At 42.3% G+C, this 21,542-nt stretch overlaps 1 protein-coding gene across 1 annotated transcript in view; it reads right to left on the bottom strand.

Moving 5' to 3' along the window:
• NTF3 (neurotrophin 3) overlaps positions 1-21,157 on the bottom strand; it is a 52,487-nt gene extending 31,330 nt beyond the window's left edge. The window contains exons 1-2 of the mRNA XM_059846172.1: positions 21,140-21,157; positions 18,958-19,113 (exon numbers count right to left, since the gene is read on the bottom strand). Of these exons, the coding sequence (XP_059702155.1) occupies positions 18,958-18,975 (18 nt within the window). The 5' untranslated portion in view covers positions 18,976-19,113; positions 21,140-21,157. The remainder of the gene's footprint in view (positions 1-18,957; positions 19,114-21,139) is intronic.
• Between the last annotated feature and the right edge of the window lie 385 nt (positions 21,158-21,542).

Genomic DNA, 21,542 nt, shown 5'->3' with positions numbered 1-21,542 from the left:
CAAAATAACTGGCTTTTTTCCTAAACTTTTTTTCTTCTTTTGCTTACTTATGGTTCATTGTGTAAGAAAAACCCAGAACATGACACTGATTCTGTACCCGTGCTGTGTATGGGCAGAAATCTAGGTTTGCCTGCCTGTCAGGGAATGCATTTAGCCCTGAGCCTGTCTTACTAAAATAGTTATTGAGATGTGGTAAACAAAATATGCAACTATGGTTTCTGAGCTTCCATGAATAATTCTATGCAAGCATGTATAATTATGATTATCATAAATATCCTCTGTTCACATAACACCTCAGTGGAGCAGCTGAATTCTCTGTGGCCTCTATACATACAGTGCCATGAAATGCAAACATTGCCTAAATACTCCTTAACAAACACTGTGAAAGCTGCGTGTGGAGGGAGATACCAGCCAGAAATATCCGAGCCTAGGTTCATAAAGGAAGAGTATGGAATGCTATGTCTGCATGAGATATGTTGGTGTAAGAACAGCAAAAATCTAGTAAGAATCTCACCAATAATTCAAAATTCATAGGAAACTGGAGTTGCCTTGGAAAAGTAAAACTAGGGTGAGAATTGAGCACATTTTAAAAATACTCACAGGTAAAAACACTAACTGTAAGCTCCCCCTCTTTGCAGAGTATCAGCTAAGTGCTCTCATAGAAGTCTAGCACATAGCAGGTGTTGAAAATGGAAATGCAATTTCCCAGCTAGGCAGACATCCAATATTTATGAGCCAAGTCTGTGGAAATAGCAAACTGCCAATAGGGACAGAATAATTTAGCAGAAAATCAAGCAAGTTTTCCACTTCAAGAGAATTTGTCATTCACCTTGTGTCTGATCCTACTCTTACCAGTGTCTGAATGCATTGTCTGGTGCTGAAGCAATCCTACAAGACACTAAAACAATGAGATGAACCTCCTCCTGGATAGAGCTGATCACAGCTATGTAGGTTTTTGATAGAGCCAAGTGATGTATAGCTGAGAAAAAGAAAAAAAGTCCACACACACCTGACAGGGAATCAACTTACTGATTTGCAGAAGCATCTGTCAGGTTTCCTAGGTAAGGTTTTAAACCCAGATTAAATATTGTATTCACATTTTGAAAATGCCATAGTTTTGTCAGATGTGCTTAGAAACTTCTACCATGTTTGGGTGGAAATCTTTAATAATAACAGAAGCTGCTCTGAGATCTCTGGAGCAGGGAAATGTGACCCTTGCACTTTTGGACTGAGGTCAGAACCAGAACTGCAAAAAGAGAATGGCTCTGGAGAAGCAGGTCTTGGACGCACCTCCTACTCAGTCAAAATTCGAGGTACTTGAGTTTTCCCTGTAGTTAGGAGAAGAAGAATTGATAATTGCCAGACAGAGGGATCTATACCTGTCAACACTCCTAACTCAAAAGTCAACTTCCAAATTTGCTCGAGAATTTCCTGTCTCTTTCTGATAAGGCTCCTGTCTCCTTTTGGCAAACTCTCCACACTGAACTGCCAAGCTACGCATAACAAGTCATGTTTCATGGGTATTTGCACAAATTTGGAAACTGCTGGCACCACCACACATGGCCTAGATATCAGTGCATCAATGCAGAGCATTAAGGTGTGGGGAACTGAATGAATATGTCAAAAATATTAAAATATTCAGTAAATTCCCCTTTTTCCTTCTGTCTGATGCTGTCTGTTAAAAGACTGGGGAGTAGGCTGGACTAAGGCTGAGCTCTTGGAAAAAAATAGGCCCTAAGAGGAAGAAGAGCTTGAAGCTGGGTCACTGTAAGGGTGAAATTCAGCGTTGAGAACTAGTTTTAAGTGAATTATGACAGCCCTGCCACCACCCCAGTGTGTTTGTTATTCAGGCAGACATGCCAAATAACCTCCACAAAGGGACTGTTTTTTTGAGCTGGAAGTTACTCCTGGACAGTTTGTTGTAAGCACTTGGTCAGAGTCACAGCAAGACACTTAGGAGCCTGTTTTCACAGCCTTCTTCCTTTCCCTCTTCTTTGAGCTCCTACTAGCTGCTGCCAGCAAAGATTCCTGCATCCTCAAAGATCTGCAGGGTCCTCTCTTAGAAAAGGGAGCAGTTTTGCCACATGCCTCTTTTGGTGCTTGGTCCTGATCACCTTATTCCTTGCTTGGCTGGATATTCCAAAATGTCAGGCTGTACTGCTAAAAGGGTGGAATGGGTTTGTCCCATCCTCTCCAAGTCTCTCCGCTTCCAAGAAGTCCCCATACTTATTTTTACAAATTTACAATAACCACCCTCAGATCAAAGTCCAAAATTCCCCTAAAATTCCCTCATTCCTTCATGAGCTTTAAGGAGTGATTATGGAAAGCAAACCAAAAATGGGGACTGACCACTAGAAAAATGATTTTCTTTTTTTTTTTTTTTTTTCTGTTAATGAAAAAATGTTTCTATTCTCTCAAACTAAACTTAATATTTTATTTTTTTAAAAAGCAGATGCATCACCCATAAGCTGAAACTCCATAGGTCAACATAAAAGAAATTTATGTGTAAATAGAAAGGTAGTTTGTATCAATGTGTCCACAAAATTTATATTGTGGTTCTTTGGAGACAGAGGCCAAAACATCACTTTGCACTTGATCCATGAAAAAGGAAGTTTGTTTCAACTGAAATCCCTCAGAAATGTTCTGTTCATCTGAGGAAATCAGCTTATACCCCAAGAGCTGGGTGTATAAATGGAAAAATATTAAGAAATCTACTTGGTCCCCAAAACAGATTAAAAAGGGAATGAATGAGTGAATAAACAACTGAATGGATGTCAGAGGGCTGTGCTGGGATTTAGCAATGTGTTACTAATAAGAGCCAGTGAAGGAGTACTTAAATGTGCAGTACCTGGTTTCTAGCAATGCATTACTAATTACGGCTCAAGGAATTTTCCTTAGAGCATTCATTCAAATTGGTTTGGGTGTGATTTCATTGTGACACGGGCAGACCACTGCCCGACAAATTCCCACCCCAAGATATTTGCAGAACAAGGGTTCAAAATGAAAACATATATCCTGGTGAGTTTTTCGTAGTAAAACCTGTCAATTCAAACACACATGGTAAAGCTAGTCGAATTATTTTAAAATAATTTTAAGGGATTTTTCAGTGGGGAGCTCTAGCTGTCAGTCACACCTGGTATCTTCTGTGCATGACTCGAAGATTTTCACCTGATAAAAAGGCAGGACATTTTTTGGGGGGAAAAAAAGCCCCACATAGCTATGCCCAGTGAGAAGGGCTGCATTTTTCAGATGCACACCCTTCTACAACCAGCTGAGGAAAGGAATTTACTCACTTAAAACAAGTGCAAGTTCCAGCTTGTTGTGGGTGAAAGAGCCTGGAAGCTTTGGTCCTGCTCTTCTCCAATAGCATGATTTTAACTCTGAGGGACTGCTGATCCCTCTGAAACATCTGAACTGATAAGCAACTCAGATAATTGCATTTCTTTTTAAGTATCAAGGCCTCACTATATACCTTTGAGTTTGCTGGGTTTACAGAGGCACTGAGTAGAAGGACTGTACAAACTGGGCTGTCAGCACTGAAGATCACAGGTTTACACTGTGAAAAATGGGTTTCCTCACTGTAACATGCAATAAATAAAATTAACCTGGACAACACATTGATCTTCCTTCTGAACTAGAAAGGAATGTTGTCTTCGAATTGTGTCAGGGCAAGCAACCATCAGAAGACACAAAAATTTAAAGAAATAAGATGTGTCTGCTCTTCCAGAATTCCCTGTCATAGAGACTGTCTGGTCTGGGTCCCAGTTACTTCTAAATAAATGTTAAAAACTAGGTATGATAAAAAAATAGATATGAAAATATTTGTTGGAACAGAAATATTCTTTAGCCATGTGGTTGTTGCTTTAGAACTGGGGGTAGTTCAGCCTGGAGAAGAGAAGCGACTTCATTGTGGCCTTCCTGAACCTGCAGAAGCCTACCGGAAAGATGGAGAGACACCCTTGACAAGGGCCTGGAGTGACAGGACAAGGGGAAATGGCTTCACACTGACAGAGAGCAGGTTTAGATTGGATGGTAGGAAGGAATCCTTCCCTGTCAGGGTGCTGAGTCCCTGGCACAGGTTGCCCAGAGCAGCTGTGGCTGCCCCAAGGCCAGGCTGGATGGGGCTCTGAGAAACCTGGGCTAGTGGAAGGTGTCCCTGCCCATGGCAGGAGGTTGGAACAAGATGATCTTTAAGCTCTCTTCCTTTTAACTTGCTTTAAATTCACATTTTAGGCTGTAGATTAAAGTTTGAGGTTTCTTCCTTGTTGCGGGGCTTTTAGTAACTATTTTTTACATGAAGAAGAACTTTTACTGCAAGGAAATTAGATGCTGTCAAGAGCAAAAGAAGCAAGTTTGAAGAAATTGAACTGTTGACACAGTTTTGATTGCAAAGACGGAACTCTGAGGTGAAGACACAACTATTGTACTAAATCTGTACAAACATCTAGGAGGGAACATAGCAAGGGTCAGAGGTACTAAAAGTCTTTCATGAAATGGGAAGGCAAGTAAAAAATTTGTTGAATCATCATCTGATTAAGTAGATGGAGATGCAGTGCAGAAGTCTGATAAAGTAATTATTTTTCTCTGCCTCAAAAGAACTATGAAAAAAAATACAACCTTGATTTTAACCATTAAGGATGGTTTCACTTTCAGTCTTTTTGAAAGAGGAATGCAGGGATGCCTTTTCCCTTAATTCCTTTTTTTTTTTTTTAATTGTAGTTCTGTCTAACCCTCACCAAGGCACAGTGCATTGCAGAGGGAGAAAAATGAGCAAAAGAAGATCATATGTAAAGCATGAAGAGAAGAAAGACGATGATGGGAAAATAGAGATGCCAAAGGTCCTCAAAAAGCCCAACCTTTCCTGAAGTCAAACAGAAGGGATTCAAACAAGAATTTGCCTTCTCACAAAAAGAAGGAAAATGTATTGAAAAATTACATAAGCAGCAATAGCTATGTCTTTTTTGTTTGGCGGGCTTGGTCAGAGGTCATAGATGTACTTCATTATCATGGTATCAGAAGAAAAAGAGAAAGACAGTGGTAAAGAAATTTTGAAAGGTATCAGCATTATATAAAGATGAAAAAAATTTCAGGAAATTTAAGAGGAGCTTGTGGACGTCATCTACTCAGATGATGCTGGGATACAGAGACATCAAACTGAAGGGAAAAAAAAAGGATACTACAACTCCTGATTTATGTTTAGAGAGGGGAAAAAAACGAAAAATTGGCAGGTTGTACAGCACAAGTAAAACAAATTGCATGTTTCGGAGGAAAAACAGAAGACAATCGCAGCTGACAAGGTTACCAAACCACAAACCCATAAGAATATGCAGGCACAGGAGATAATTGAAGACTACAGGCAAAATTTGACAAAAGGCAATCCGAGCCAACTTGTAAAAGAAGCATCAAGGATTGTATTATGCATGGAAAAACAGAACCAGTTTATGCAGCTCCAACTTTTGGAGAGATTTGTTTTACAAAAATGAAGCAAAATTCTGCAAAAGATGGCAAAAGAAGGCTGAGGGTATTTACCAAGAAACTCAGTCTGCGTGAATGTCTGAAGAAAAGAAATATTGATTTGAACTCTTGTATTTATAAATATGAGAGTCACAGAACCAAAGAATGATTTGGATTGGAAGGGACCTTGAAGATGATCTCATTCCAGTGCCCCCTGCCATGGGCAGGGACAACTTCCACTAGCCCAGCTTGCTCCAAGTCCCATCCAACCTGCCCTTGGGCACTTCCAGGGATGGGGCAGCCACAGCTTCTCTGGGAAACCTGTGCCAGGGCCTCACCACACTCACAGAGAAGAATTTCTTCCTAATATCTAACCTACATTTTATTTTTCAATGTGAAGCCATTTCCCCTTGTCCTATCACTCCAGGTTCCCTATTTGTATTTTTTAAATACTGTATTATCAGTCTCCTTGGTATGCAGATGGGTAATTATTTGCTCAAACGTCCCTCAATATAAAGCCCAAAGCAGGAATAGCGACTTAATAATAAGATTAAAACCAAAAGTGCTGTGAAATCTCATAAATGAAATGTAAATAAAACATAATTAATAAAAGGAAATCTACTCAAGTAAAGAGCAAGGCATCTTCAGTCTTGTTCTGCATACAGTTCGTGTACATATATATATGCATATATATATATATATATATACATATATATAAATTATATTTACACACATAATTTCCAATATTTAAAACAAAAAAGTCAGTGATTCAGACACTCTCCAGAGACTGAATATTACTAAAATTATTTTTGTGCTTCTGATTTCCCATCCAAAGGTGCTACATTTCCTTTTCAAACTGTTATAAGAACAAGGTCGAAATTACCTATATATAAATTCAATTCAGCATAGTGTTAAAAGGTTTTGACTGAGTTAATGGGCTTTAAGTGGAATCCAGACTGCAGTGTTCATTGGAAGGTAGGAAAGACCAAGGCAGTCAATTTCCTGTGACATAAGAAGTAAAACTTCAAATTAATCTCTTTCCTTTTTCTGTTCAGAACTGGAGTTTTCAAGACAGCTGAACAATTAGGTGGCAAAAAGATACAGAAAAAATGGCTTTGGAAAATCATTTATCCTTAGTGTAATTCAGCCTTTGTTGAGACAAGGTTTTGATGTTGATAATTGACAAAACTGGGGTGGTGATGAACAAACTTGACACCTGGCTCTTTTCATACTGATCCTTCAGTCTTTCCAGATGGCAGATTTACTTCTGTTCCCATCTGTTCCTTTTCAGTAAGGAAAAGGGAGGAAAACCCAAAATTGCTAAAACGTTTTATGACTTTTAGAAGTATCTTTGAGGTTCTTTTCAAGTCCTTTGCTCTGGACCACATTCCTGCGGAAGGCTGGCCATGGCACCTATGATTATTTGCCTCAGATCAAAGGTAGGACACTGGGTTTTATTTTTCAGGTTTGGTCCGACATAGTTCATGTGGATGAGAATTTAACGGATGGAAAAATTGAGAGAGCTGGACTCACCACACCAACACCTTCTTGTAAAAAGAGAGGAGAAAACAAACAAGGAAGCAAACAAACAAGCAAGAGCAGTATCAGGCTCTGATTAGATAATTTTTGACAGGTCAGAGCAGAATTTAGGAGAAAGCTTTGCTAGTTCACATTTGGAAGACTGTTTCTACATTAAGAAAACCTTTGTTTTTAATTTTTTGCAGACAGAACCACTCTTGTTTCCTTGGCTATTGGCAATAGTTTCTCTGTTGAGTTCTCAGGTCTTGACTCTGGTCTAAATTTTCACTGCCTCAAGATGAACTTATTCCCTGGGGCCACATTAGGCTTCTTCCATGTAAGTGGGGTCAGAATTAGGCCCCTGTTAAGTTAGTTATCTCCAGAGTTAGCAACTGGCTGTTCAAGAATATTCAGCTAGAGGAAAATAGAAGAATATTGATGGGAAAAGATGGAAAAAACCCATAATGAAATCCATCAATGGTAATCTGCCAGGTAACCAGAAAATAATTTTAGATGCTTCTTTGTAGTCTATAAGTTTCCATGTATTGCTCAAAAAAACCCCAGTTTATCAGGAGAAAATTCAGAAAGCAATTGGAATAAACAAATCTCCCTAAATAGCCATAAATATTTAGAGTGTTTATGAATAAAAATGAAAATAATTGAATTTATGGACCTGGCTGAAGGAAGGTTGTGGTGCCCATGTGTACTCTGCTCTGGTAAGACCCCACCTGGAATATTGCAACCAGTTCTGGTGCCCCCAACAGAAGAAGGACATGGAACTGTTGGAGCAAGTCTAGAGGAGGCCACAAAGTTGATAAGAGGACTGGAGCACTTTGCCTGTGGAGATAGGCTGGGAAAGCTGAGGCTATTCAGCCTGGGGAGGAGAAGGGTGTGTAAACCTCACAGAACTTTCCAGTATCTGAAGGGGATACAGGGAAGATGGAGGGGGACTTTTCATCAGGATCTGTAGTGACAGAGCAAGGGAGAATGACTTCAAACTGAAAAGGGAAATTTACGTTAGATATTAGGAAAAAATTCTTCCCTGTGAGGGTGGAGAGGCCCTGGCATAGGCTGCCCAGAGCAGCTGTGGCTGCCCCATCCCTGGAAGTGCCCAAGGCCAGGTTGGATGGGACTTGGAGCAAGCTGGGCTAGTGGAAAGTGTCCCTTCGCATGGCAGGGGATTTGGAACTGGATGTTTTTTAAGGTCCCTTCCAACCCAAATCATTCTGTGATTCCTGTAGAGGACCAGGAATATTTCTGGATGACTGGATGATTCCAGTCATCCTATAGGATCATGTTGCCCTAAAAGCAGCTGGCAAAAGGCTGTAGCTTGGTTTGTGTGCCTCACCAAGCAGTCTGGATACCTGAGAGGAGCCTCAGGGTGTTTACATTGACCTGGCAGAGCAAGGGACTGTCCTCTGTGCTCACCCTGCAGGGGTGCTGGCTCATACACTGCTGTCTCTGCTGCTCCATCAGAGCTGCTTTACAAAGTAGGATGTCTTAACAGCAGCCTGCAGGGTGTCTTTGGGTGTCCCTGGAGAGCTTTGCACTACCATCCAAGTAGAAATAAGGTTGGCTATCCTGGTGTGGTTTTGCTGATAGATTGGAGACTCTGGAGACTCTCCAAGAGGGAAGGTGCACGCCTGGTAATTTGTATGGAGTTACCTCCTGGGACACTGTCCAGGTTGCTGCCAGGCTACAGACACACCCACCATCTTGAGGAGATGGTACTGAGCTTTTCACAGAACCACAGAATTACCGAGGTTGGAAAAACCTCCCAGATAAAGTCCAGCCTGTGACCAAACACCACCTTGTTACCCAGTCCAGAGCACTGAGTGACATGTCCAATAGTCCCTTGGAGACCTGCAGGGATGGGGATTCACCACCTGTCTGGGCAGGCCCTTCCAGTGCCTGGCTACCCTTTCCATGACAGAATTCCTCTTGAGGCCATTTCCTCCCATCCTGTCCCTGTTCCCTGGGAGCAGAGCCTGACCCCCTCAGCTGTCCCCTCCTGTCAGGGAGTTGTGCAGAGCCAGAAGGGCCCTCCTGAGCCTCCTTTTCTCCAGGCTGAGCACCCTCAGCTCCCTCAGCCCCTCCTGGTGCTCCAGCCCCTTCCCCCCTCCTTTCCCTTCTTTGGACATGCTCCAGCCCCTCCACGCCTTTCTTGTAGAGTGGGCCCCAAAACTGGGCCCAGGACTCAGGTGTGGCATCACCAGAGCAACCTTCCTTTTGAGAAAGTTATCCAAGAACAGGCTATTTATTTAAAATATTTCTGTTATTTTCAACAATGACACATTTTATTTTCACGTTTTTCCTCAAGGAATGTCATCACAAAAAGGTAACCGCTAGAATTTAACTAAAGAAAAAATAAAATTGAAGCCAAACCACTCATCTAAAAATGGACTCTTGCCAGCTGTCCTACTGCCACCCAGGGCTGTGTTGTTGCTAACAACTTGTCCATGGGAGAGCACTCAATCCTGCAGTAATGAATGACACTCAAGCTGGATGGGGGATGGTATGAAAATTTTAAGTGGAGTGGTGGAAGCCCAGTCACTTGATGAATTTAAAATTAGACATGACAGAGCTTTGAAGAATATTCTATCTGGCTGGCTGAAATCTTAGAGAGACAGACCGTATTAGGAGATATTAGACTCAACTAGAGATGGATTTTGTTGGGTTTAATTCTCCAGTGCTGTGGAATTTCTCTTTGACTCCTGAGCCCAAGAGTTGCCTGTGAGGTAGAAGCATCATGCCCTTGTTTTCTCTAGGTTATTGTACTTCACTGGCTTTGTCCTTGTGACTCCAAGTACCGATTCCCTGGTCTGTGGATGGCTGGTGGATGAGTCAACAAGGACACAGGATTTTGAGCAAGGGAGAAGCCTGAAAGGTTTTTAAACTTTGGTGTCCACAGAGACTTAGTTGAGATTTATTAGAACAAGTGGGGAATGCTTGGTCTCTGAGGAACTGACAAATTCCAACCAAATAAAAAAAGGTATTTGTTGCAATTTTTCCAGTCAAAATACCACTTATCATATGTAGGCATATTCTCTCCCCTTCTCTGATTTCTATGGCTCAACATGCTAAAATGCTTTGAATGTGCACTCATGGTTTAAAAAAAGCCCCAAAAATAAACCCCAAGAAAAAAATTTAAAGTAACAGCCTCACAAATATTAGTAGGATTGCCTGGGTGGAACTGAGAGCAGAATTTGACCTGCAGTCAGGTGGGTTTCCATGTTTGCCCTGATCCTGTGTTAATCAGAAATGCATTGGAATCAGTGGAAGTGCTGGTGTCAAACCAGAGTCAGGAAAGGCACAGTCTGAACCAGAGGTGCAAAGAAAGATTGAGGTAAAAAAATAACTCACCAAAGGACAACTAAATCAATAAGATTTGATAATGTTGGTTCAAAAACCAGATGATGCTGAAAATTAATTGGCTTTTATTTCAGAAAAAAGAGGCAAATGAGAACCTCTGGGGAAAAAAATTTTACAGGAAGATTTCCTACTAGAAGAAAGACAGAAAAAAAAAATCACTGGTCTTTAAACCATTTCTGTTTCCCCAAAACTCAAACTTTTCCAAGGGAGACCACTCCCTATCCTAGCAGATGTGAAAAACAGCTTTAGCTTCTCAGGGCAACATTTAACTCGATGAAGCTTTTGTTTATTTTCATTTTGTTTTAGTAAAACAACAACAACAACAACTCCCCAATCTCATCTTACAGTAGTATTTAGATTGTTGCTATTTTCTCAGAGCATGTGATGGTTTGTCTTTCAACAGGAAAACTAAACATATTTCCTGAGTTAAAGACTTAAAAAGGCAGTTTGAACAGCACGGGAACACAGAAAGGCAGTTTAAACACAGACATTTTCTCTGAACAGGAAAAAAGTCTCTGCCCAGATTGATTAATGCATACATTTTGTATACATTTTGTATAAATAAATTATTACTTTGTTCTAGTTACATATGGAGCACATCTAGGAAGAAAGACATATTGAGGTAATATTTTCTAAAGGTGTCCCTATATGATGAGATGGTTTCATCTCTCTCATAAAGAGTTTTACTCTGTAAAAAATCATAGAAACATAGAATGGTTTGGGCTGGAAGGGACCTCAAAAATCATCTCAATTTGAAAGCGTTAAAGAGTAGAGCTGAAGAAACATGAAATGGGAAAAGGAACGGGCTGCAAATGGATAGAAAGGATGGAAAGGATAGAAGAAAGTGCTACATAGAAGGACAGAGGTTTGTTAGAAAAATGCAGAAAATAACAGATTCGAAGGAGAAAGGCCTAAGATAATATGTCTAGGAAAAATCAATTCAGAGCAACTGAATTAAATGTTAGGGAGAAAGTTGGAAACGTATAATTCTGAAAATTAGCTAGTCATGATTTAAACAAGGAATTAGTGCTGGATTTATTAGATAGAAGTTATTTTGCAGTAGAAGGGAGACACAAAAGAGAAAAGTAGTGAGTGCGAAAAGTCAGTGTGATTGCAGAAGGCAGGCAAATAGAGGAAAGAGGGCTCCTGGTTTTGGAACATCACTTTTATTCCTGAATGCCTTAGTGCCCCAAAGTTTTGGATGAAATTGAGGGAAGTCAGAAAACTGAAAAAACATAATCAAGAAATTGAAGGATATGCTTAGAGGAAAAACAATCATATTAACCCTGTAAGAAAATAATGAGCTTAAACAAAGGACAGCTTAAGTCAAATATATGAGGGATATCTTTAGCAAACAGTAACAAAGAAGGAAAGTTGGTCAAGATGTAAGGGGATCTAAGTGGGACAACAGGCAAATATGGATAAACAGCAAAGAAAAAGCACCTTTTCAGGAAGATTTTTTAAATGTTATGGAGTTATCTGCAACATCCATTTGGAAAGCCAGTCATGTAAAATCTGACTGTGCAAATTGTTTGACAAATGACTGGAGGATATAGTTTTACCTCTCACAGGAGCTGAAAACACTGAAGTAGGTAAATATTTTTTAACTTTTAAATGTACAAATCCAGGAAAGGCCCCATAGCACATGAAATGATTTCTCCCTCTTAACAACTCTGTGGTTTGGTCTCCATCAGATTTATGAGGTCTATGTTTGGCACCTAAAGGCCAAAATATCTCATCTTGGTTTGGAGCAGAAACCAAATACTACCCAAATCCCATCTCTGGAGGGGACAGAAGATGATTTTGTCTTGCAGCTGTGCCTATCTCCTGGGTGAGGCAGAATTCAGCAGAGAGGATGCTGTATTCAAACTTGTCTAACCACAGAGCTTTTCAAAAGAAGTGGTTGGGCTTAAATTTCACACTCACAACCTGAATTCTTGTAGATACAAAATACTACTTTCTTCTGCAGTTCTACAGTTCCCTGTGAGTTACCTCTGACTGTATAGATTCAGACTTTTGGCAAACGTGTCTGATTTTTTTTGTAAGGCATTGCCTAGAAATATATATTTTTGAATTAACTAGATTCTCGCATGCTAACTCAGCTATTGTAAGATTAAGCATGTAAAATCTATAGCAGGGTCAAACTCAAAATACAGGAATTTATTGCTGGGAGGTATGAAAGAGCAATTGAGAAGAAGCACATTTATTGCTGTGGTTCCATTATGGGCAACATGCACATTGGAAATGTTGGAGGAATTGCTGCAAATCTTACCCTGTGGGTTGCAATCCTTCCAGAGTGTTCATCACCTCTGGTGTAGGTTTTTTTAACAGACAACACAGATAAGTTATTTAACAGATAAGTGGACTTTGCTCCGCAGAATGTGCGCATTTTCATAGCTACACAAGCAGCGACTCCTGCTCTGCCTGATGGAAACGTGGAACAGCCTAACATCCTTCCCATATGCCTTGAAATGCAACCACCAGGCTCTTTCTCTGTGCCTGAGATGACAACCAGCAAACTCAGTTTCGACATGCACAGACTCACAGCCTTCCCTGACGCGGCAGCTCCATCACGCGTTCCCTCAGGTGGGAATTCCACACACAAACCCAGAGGTCGAGCTGGAAAAGACCCTTCCTCATGTGTGTGAAGAGGTGGAGAGGAGACGGAGGCAGGGAAAGATCAGAGAGGGAGGAGTATATGGTCCTGCTGTGATCTTTCAAGTGATTGCTGCCCTGAAGGAAAGGGCCACCTTTCCTGGCTTGTTGGTACTGTGTGAAGGAGAGAAGGAGACTCTGAACTGAACAGCATGCTTGAGTGAGGTTTTTTTAGTTCCTTGGGAAGTGCAATCTCCCTTGAGGTTTCCTGTAGAGGACTCCTCTTCCCCCATGGACTTAAGGCTTGTGATACAATCAGGAGCATAGCTGTGGATGTGGCTCCTAGGACTCATTTCACAACCTTGAAACTACTCCATATCCACCCTTAGCACTTGTATCTTCACACGCATATCCCATCTGCCCCCTCAGAAAGCGACTGATCCCCGCATCCCTCACTGACAGATGCGTGAAGAGTCTCCCACACAGCAACAGCTGCCATCCCCCTCCATAAGCCCTTCCCACTGGCTGCTCCTGGACACCACCAGGAGATGCACACACACGGCAAGGCAAACATCTGCATGGACATCCAGAGGTTCCAGCCCCTTACAAGCAGATTTCTCTGGCTATGTCATGGCTGCAAAGGATGCAGGCAAGCAGAAATGCCCCACGTTCTCCATACTGAGCACAGCTCGTTCCTTCTTGCTTTGTTCCCTTTCCTGCAACAACCCATTGATCCCTTTCTCTTTTCTCAGCCAGCTGACAGGTTGGTGCCACTATTTGATTTTTATTTTCCTAGTGGAGGGAGTAGAGTGGTCAGAGGTCAGGGGAACACTGGTGGCAGAGGGCTGAGCAGGCTGTGGTGTGTGGTATCAGCCCATCTGAATCCAGTGTCAGAGACTGCATCTCCCCCTCATGGACAACTGCTTCACCATCCCCTCCACCCACAGCCTGCTATGGTGGGAAGTTCACTCCCAGCAGAGAAGAAAGGTCTTTCCCGCAGACTGCAACAAGCTGCAAGAACTGCCAGGAAAAATTATCCTGCTGGAGAGCTTGAGCTGGACTCTGCAGTGGGAAACCAGTGTAAAATATGGGACAATGGGTTCCCAACACAACATATGGCTGCATGAACACTAATTGCTTATCATTTCACAGGCTGCTAGCTTTTAGCAGGAATTTGTCCTTGCAATGAATAGAAAAGTGATCTACAAACCATGGTCCATGGGACTGATCTTATTTAAGGTCTGGCCTCAGAGGCTTCAACCTTGAAGTTTAGAGGTTCTGTGTGATCAGATTGACTTCTTCCAGTGCAAGTTCCACAGGATTACTCACATCTTCTCACCAGCTACACCAGCTATGGGTGGAAACAAGCACTTTCCTGCTCTGTGTAGGAGAACCCAAAGTCCTAGGTGAGCCACAAAATTTGCAGGTGTTTTTAGACCAGATTTGAAGAACAGCTGTTATCTAATAATATAATGCAAATATAATATAAATAAATGCAATTGTTTTAAAGGGAAATAAGTTCCTAGTGCTTCTCTCTGACACCCAAGACATATCCTATGTTTTCAACCCTCAACCAGCTGCACATTGCTCCAGCACTGCTTCAAGCCATGGAGAAAGCCAGCATTTTCCTCTTTCCTTTGGCTGACATCTGTAGCACTTCAGCCCAATGGTTGTTCATCCAAGAGCCCTGTTAACTTGTCCCAGAGAAACCTCTCTGCCCTTTATGACAGCAGCAGTATTCAGAGGTTTTACGTGTGAAAATAAGGTGCGTTGGTATGCTTCTGAATTAAATTGGTTTAAATATCATAGTTAAATCTATTGGGATTCTCTAAGGATTATTCAGCACTCTTCATAAAAAGTCTGTAAAAAACCTCTAGAGGAGAGCCTGCCTGCTGTGCAAGTCATGCAGAAGGCAGGTACATCTAGAGCGTGTCAGGTCCTATTGCTACCCACACACCAAACCATTTTCCTGGTTAGTCATCCTTTCCTACCCTCCTTCTCAATGTAAACATTGCTTTCCTAGCACTCACAAAACTCACCCCTGGTGCTGGCCTTACGTAAGTTATTTCGACATGGAGAGCTGTGCCACGAATGCAGTGGACACGTGATGCTCCACTCAGACTCTGGTAGCCACCCTGCACTTCAGCACGGCCTCCTGGGTGGCTCTTTGGGACTTCCACACAGGCCTTCATCCCTTACAGCAATCCAGGGCTCTTACACACCCCTCAGGGGTTTCAGCTTTTTCCTGGATTGTCCTCATCACCTACAACACTGCCAGTCCCATAAGTACAGCACCCACTGAACATATTCACCCTTGTCCCTTGCACGTTCCATGTATCCATGTGCCTATCACCAAGGTCTGTATGGATTTACCTGTGCCCTTGCACTGAACTCCCAACCTGCTCTCCTGGTGCACTGCATGCACCTAGGGCTCCTTGCACACTTAACCTCCCTCACAGCAAGAGGCAGATAACGAGAAATGCCTTAAGCATGAACTTTTTCTCACTCCTCATCACTCTTCCTTCCCCCATAAGTGGTTTTCTTTCTCCGAGACCCCACACCCAGGTCTGCAAGCCTCACCTGTTCTTCCCTCATTTTCTTTGAGCATGCTGTGTACACAAATCTCTCTTATCAGACACAACTTTTCCCTCCCTTCACCTTCCCTTGCACAGCCCTTGCAAGCAGGCACAAGCCTGACAGGTCCCTTCCTCACTCTCACACTGCTGTGTGTCAACCCACACTGAGCTCCTCACCCCTCATAACAGGAACTGTCATTCCCATCCACTTCCACCTCATGCCCTGCATTTCCCAACTCCACTCACCTCCCCACACACTTCACACTTTACTTTTGACCTCAGCACAGCCATGGGGCTTATACAGCCCTCCAGGTAGTTTTTCCTTGCATTCTTTCTCCTCCCACCCCTTTATATCTTTAGCCATTTCTCTACCAGCACATTTGTTCCATTCCCTCTTGCTGTTTCACTCAGCCAGTACCTACCACAGAGATATAAGCACATTTGTTATGTCTGTTGCAACAGAAAATCGATCCTTTTTGTTTGTGTATGTTCTCCTCCTCCCACAGTCTTCCCACTATTCCTTGCTTGCTGTTCCTTGCCCCAACTGCTTCCCCTGTAACTTACTGCCTGCTCTCTCCCTGTGTTGCTCCTACTTCCCAGCAAAGAGGCATCCCCAGTTCTGCTGAGCAATCCACTGCACCTTTGCATGCTCCCTCACTTTGCCTTCTAAGAAACACATCCCCAAATTTCCTTTCACTCTCTGCTCTCACCCTGTATCTCCTCTAAACCACCTCTTTCCTAGGCATTACAGAGAATACAGCTCTTCATTTCATCCTCATTCATGCCTCCTACACTCCTTAATTTTTCTCATTCTCATGCTCCTCAAAACCTGCCATGGCTTTATGTCCTTGCTGCAGTTCACCCTGAGACTTCCACTCTCTTGAATTTCCTCCCACCACTTCCCCAGGGCTTTTTACCCAGTTCCGTCTCTCCCTTGGAGGCAGGCAGCAAACTCAGCAGACTTCCAGCCTGCTCTGAAATATCTCTAATTATTTACCCCTTCACATACTTACAGGACCCCTTTTCCCTCATCCCCTCATCACAACCTATCTCCATCCAGCTAATTTTTCTCTCTGTGTTCCTGTTCTCGGCACATGTTTCCATCACCATGCAAGCCTTGCCTTTCATACTCTGATACTTTCCTTGTAAATACATCCCCATATCTATTTCTTGACAGAATCAAAGGTGTCTCCTTTTGCCGCCCCCCACAAGCTTCATATAGCAGATTAATTTCCATACCTTTCTCCAAATAGCTAATACTTCACATTTTAACTCCTCCTCCAAACATCCTTTGTGCTTTCACCTTTCTCCCTCCACTCCCACTCCATACTCAACCTCCCCCTTGCAGACCCTACCATTCTTGTATGTCCCTTTCATATCCTCACCCAGCCTCCAGCCTGTACCTTTTCCCATCTCTCTCGTGTTACTTCCTCTTATGAGCTCCTAAACTTTCTGACACCCACAAGGATCCTCTTTTTCCAGTTGATGTGCAGCAGTTTCCCTTTCAAGCTGACCACCTTTGCATATCTCATCTGCCATTATTACCCCAGTGCACAACAGAACATGTAGCACTTTATTTCTGCTGTATTACACCTTCCCTCCAGTTTTTATATACCTTTATATGCATCATTTCATTTTTTGTTCCCTGAAGAGAAAAACACTCCAATCCACAGCCGAACAATACAAACCAAACCCCTTAAACCTATGTGTTCTGCATACTTCAACATGTACACAAAGCACCCCACTACTGGCTCTGCTGATACCTCCACTTCTCCCCATGTTTTGGCTCCACCTGCAATCATGCCTGGATTTTGTCCCCCCACCAAGCTTATACACAGAGTCCCTGGTATTTACATGTGTATCTCAGAGCAGTCTTTTCACTACCACCAGCAGGGACCGTGCTGAACTCTTCCATTCTCTGTTGCTTTTGTCTGGCAAGGCTTTTTTTTTCTTTTTTCTTTTTTCTTTTTTTTCTTTTTTTTTTAATTACAATTAGATTTTCCTTTTCCTTGCATCCCATTTATAGATGTTTCTTGTTGTGCCACTTCTCTACTTGCAAGCTTGCACGTATCAGGTATTTCTGTGCCTGAAAGTGCCTCCTCTACTTGTCTGGATATTTTCCTGAAGGCACAAATGCAAAGGCAGAACTTTACATACCATATACACTGCTCATGCAACAAATCACACAAGCCAGAGAGCAAAGAGTGTTTTCTGAAACATTGTAGCTCACAACAATCCTCTGGACCATATAACACACATCCCTGTCTATTTAAAAAGGGGGGGAGGGGGAGAAGTAACTCCCCTCTTACACACACACACACACACACACACACACACACACACACACACACACATACACAGAGTCATCTCTAAATAACTGGTTTTGCAATATAGGAACAAGAGAATGTGCACATTGCAGCCCTACTCAATCCAAAATATCCATCTCTCCAGATACTGCATATTTATAGTTATAGCTTTTATATAGCTTTCCCGTTTATTTTCATGAAGGATTAAGAACTGATCAGAAAACTATCTAAACCATTCAAGGACTTTTTCCCCTCTTGGCTAAGAGCAGTTTGGTGTCTCCATAAGGACTCACCAGTAACTGACTCTTTAAACTGCATTTCAGCTGTTTAGATGTGAAACAGCTTTTTATTTTGCTCTCTAGATGTGCATCTCCGTTGATTAGTTGTCTACTGCGTTCTTAGAAGGTACTCACCAGATGCTGGGAGCTGCAATGTAAGAATAGTTTCCCTGCCATTCCAGCACAGAGTGAGTGTATCTTTTTCACCTAGACACAGATGTGCAGGGAATCTTGATCTCCAGCTCTTCTCACAAAATTTAATGTTTGGGTTTGAGGAGAATGAGGATTAATTCAAAGGTCATAAAGAGGGTTTCCAGTGTCTGGCATACACACAAAGTATGAAAGCTCCAGTGAAACTGGTTACCTGCGGCAGGCGAGGTCTAGAAATTGGGAATTTTGGCTTTGCTTGTCACGGGCTCTAACTTTGCCGGAGGGCGAGCATGCTACGTGTGCTGAGGCTGGTTCTTGTAATCCACGGTCAAGATTTTCAACCCCTTTTGTTATATCTGAACTTGCTGGTTTCCCTCTTAAGACAAAACCAAATGTGTCCTTTGCTTTTGCCTCTTAAATCAGATTTCCTGTAGCACCTCGCATTTCTCCTCCACCACTTTCTTTCCAGGGACCTGAACAACAGTGTGAGGAGTGGGAGGAGAGGGGAACCTCAGGACTGAAGAAAACTATAGGGCAAGTAGGGGTGAGGGAAGGAGGAGGCACAATGGGAAAGGCAACATTTGGGACACATCTACCGCTTACAAGACCCCCACCTCCTCCCCATTATACTTCCTTTAAGGATCCCTCTCCCCCCCTCCCCTCCCCGCCCTCTTAGGACCCTATTAGAAAATGCCAAATTTCCCTTACCGTGGTAGGAGTAACCATGGCATCCGTGTGAATGTTTCCAGAAAAGTCGACATGAAGAGAAAGGTGGATGTAAATATGTTCATTCAAAGTCCCAAAGTTGGTCTGCTTGGGTTGTGGAGAGTTGCTCTATGGGAGAGGAGCCTTAAACTCTGAGTCCTGTGAACATAATCTGCTCGATTATAACAAACCAGCTCAGCCAGATGGCTCTGTGCTTCGTGGATTAACCCCTTTATTGCCGCACTCTGCTTTCCCTACCTACCATTTATTACAACCTTGCCTGCATGGGGAAATTCAGCGAATGAGGCATTTTTTTGAAAACGGCAAAAAGAGCCTTTTTCCCCCTGTGTGCTCTAAAAAAACCATCCTGTGCCTATTTTTCTTCCCCCCCCCCCCCCCCCCCCCCCCCAATATCTAATTGATGGTTTTACTCCTCTTCTGGCAAAACCCCTTCATATTATTAAGAACAGTATTAGCACCAGGGAACATTTTAGATAATTCTTTTGTTAAATCACCACCATCCCTTCCAGACTGCGATTCTCAGCAGAAGAATATTTTACTGCAGGAATGTCTCTGTGTTTGCACTCTAATGGTTCATACACCCCCCCCACCCTCTTCCCGCCCCTCTGTTCTCCACACTCCCTCTGTCTCCCACATGCACACACATGCACACACTTTGCTCACACTGCCAGCATGTGCTGCTGTTCCTACCCGTGTTCACAAGTCACTGTAGGACATGTCAAGCAGGTGAAATAGAGACACAGAACTACAGTGCCATAAGCCCCTCTACCTTGCTCTGAATTCCCTTTTAATTTTTTTTTCCAGTTATTTGCAAATCTTTGACAAATTTATTTTTTCAGTCAGTATTTCTGTCAAGGATGTCACCTGCCATGACACAAAAATAAGTTCTGGGAGAAACACTCACTGTTAAGAACAGACCTTAGGATGGATTTGTGTACAGTTCCTCCTCTTTTGACTTGCAGATTCATCCATTAAGGATGGCAAGTGCCAAAAACATGGAAAGTTCATCAGCAACCAGCAGCGACTGGTTCCCAAACTTTTTATTTAGAGAGATTGCTCACAGAGATGGCTGATAAATTTAGCTGCATGCCTCTAAGTCTCCCTCTAAATTTACATGCTTAAGTCATCTTTCTTTTCTGTTTGATTTGAGCTTAATTGAGCAAGACATAACCATAAGACTGTGGTCATATAAGATACGAGGTGACGCTTTAAATCATAAGGGTCACCAGATTGTTTCCTTAAAGAATACTTTTACTAGCTCAATAAGTTTTTTCTGTTCCTGTTTAACCATGGATTTTTTCTCTTTCCCTTTTCTGTTTAAAGATAATTAGCCCTCTCCTGCTGTCAAAGCTTTGTACCATCTCCTTTAAGACATTTTAATCTACCTGGAAAGTTGTCACAGTTTTATTGAAATATTTATCACCATAGATTGAAATACAGATGGTGTCATTAGTTGCAATTGTCCTTTCTCTGGATTTTTTCAAGCATAAAATGATCCCATTTAGGGGATTCTGCAATTTAAATGGTCCTATTGAGGGGATTCCACAATTTGTGTCTGTCTCAAAGTTCTGCCTTTCTTGACCAGATGGAGAACAAAAGTCATCTTCCACCACCGCCTCCTAAGAATTCTATACTAAAACTTTCTGCTCTGCCAATTAAAAAAAAAAACAACCAAAAAAAACATCCAAAAAACCCCCACACCAACAAAAATCAAACCAGCAAATAAACCAACAAACAAAAAACCAACCTTCTCAAACTTGTATAACTCTAGTTCCAATGGTTTTTGTCTGACCCTGTTCCTGAATGCTGTTTCCATCTGATTTAGAGCTTTTTCAGCTAAAATGAGGGAACTCGAATTAAATCCTGTGCATCCCCCACCCAGCCCAAGCACTGCATTCAGATCTGAGAAATGCCTAAAATGTGACTCAGCTTTTAATCTCCTGAAGTAGACAAACAGTGCTAGAAATAGAAAACTGTCCTGTGGCTGGTGAACGAACGTTCCTCTGAAGGTAGGCAAAGGGTTAAGCCTCTGAAGGCAGCGCTAGCCCGAGAACTTCACATTTGCAGTAGGGAAAAAAAACAAAACAAAACAAAACAAACAAAAAAAAAATGCAGCAAAAGAAGAAGTCTAGAAGCAAATGACCTGTGCAGAAGGGCTGCTTACCTCTGATGGGAGGCAAACCTCCCAGAGGTTGCACAAGTGGAGGGGTTTTGCTCTGTGTCGGGGTCTGTGGGCAATCAGACGCCTTGTAATTTGAGATGTGGCACCTTAATCTTGCCAAATATGTGTGTGCTGCAAAAAGCATTGTAGACAGCCTGTTTTCACAGCCAGGGAAAATGGAGACGTGTTTGGTCCTTGCTGTTTTCCAACCTTTCCCCTATTGATGTTTCTGTTGCTCTGAAGCTGCTTCTTTCTAGGTATTTCTACATCTTCAGCTGGTTTTCTGGGGGTGGGGTGGTTGTTTCATTCATGCTAATCCTTAGCATAGATGGGTTTCTTTCACACTTTAAGCAGGCTTCTGAATTCTTAATAAGAAGCAATCCAGCTCCCAAATGGTCACCTTATT

Source organism: Haemorhous mexicanus, chromosome 5, assembly GCF_027477595.1.
Source record: "Haemorhous mexicanus isolate bHaeMex1 chromosome 5, bHaeMex1.pri, whole genome shotgun sequence".
Taxonomy (NCBI): domain Eukaryota; kingdom Metazoa; phylum Chordata; class Aves; order Passeriformes; family Fringillidae; genus Haemorhous; species Haemorhous mexicanus.
Note: the sequence above shows the minus strand (reverse complement) of the source record. Positions and strands in the feature narration are given on the sequence as shown.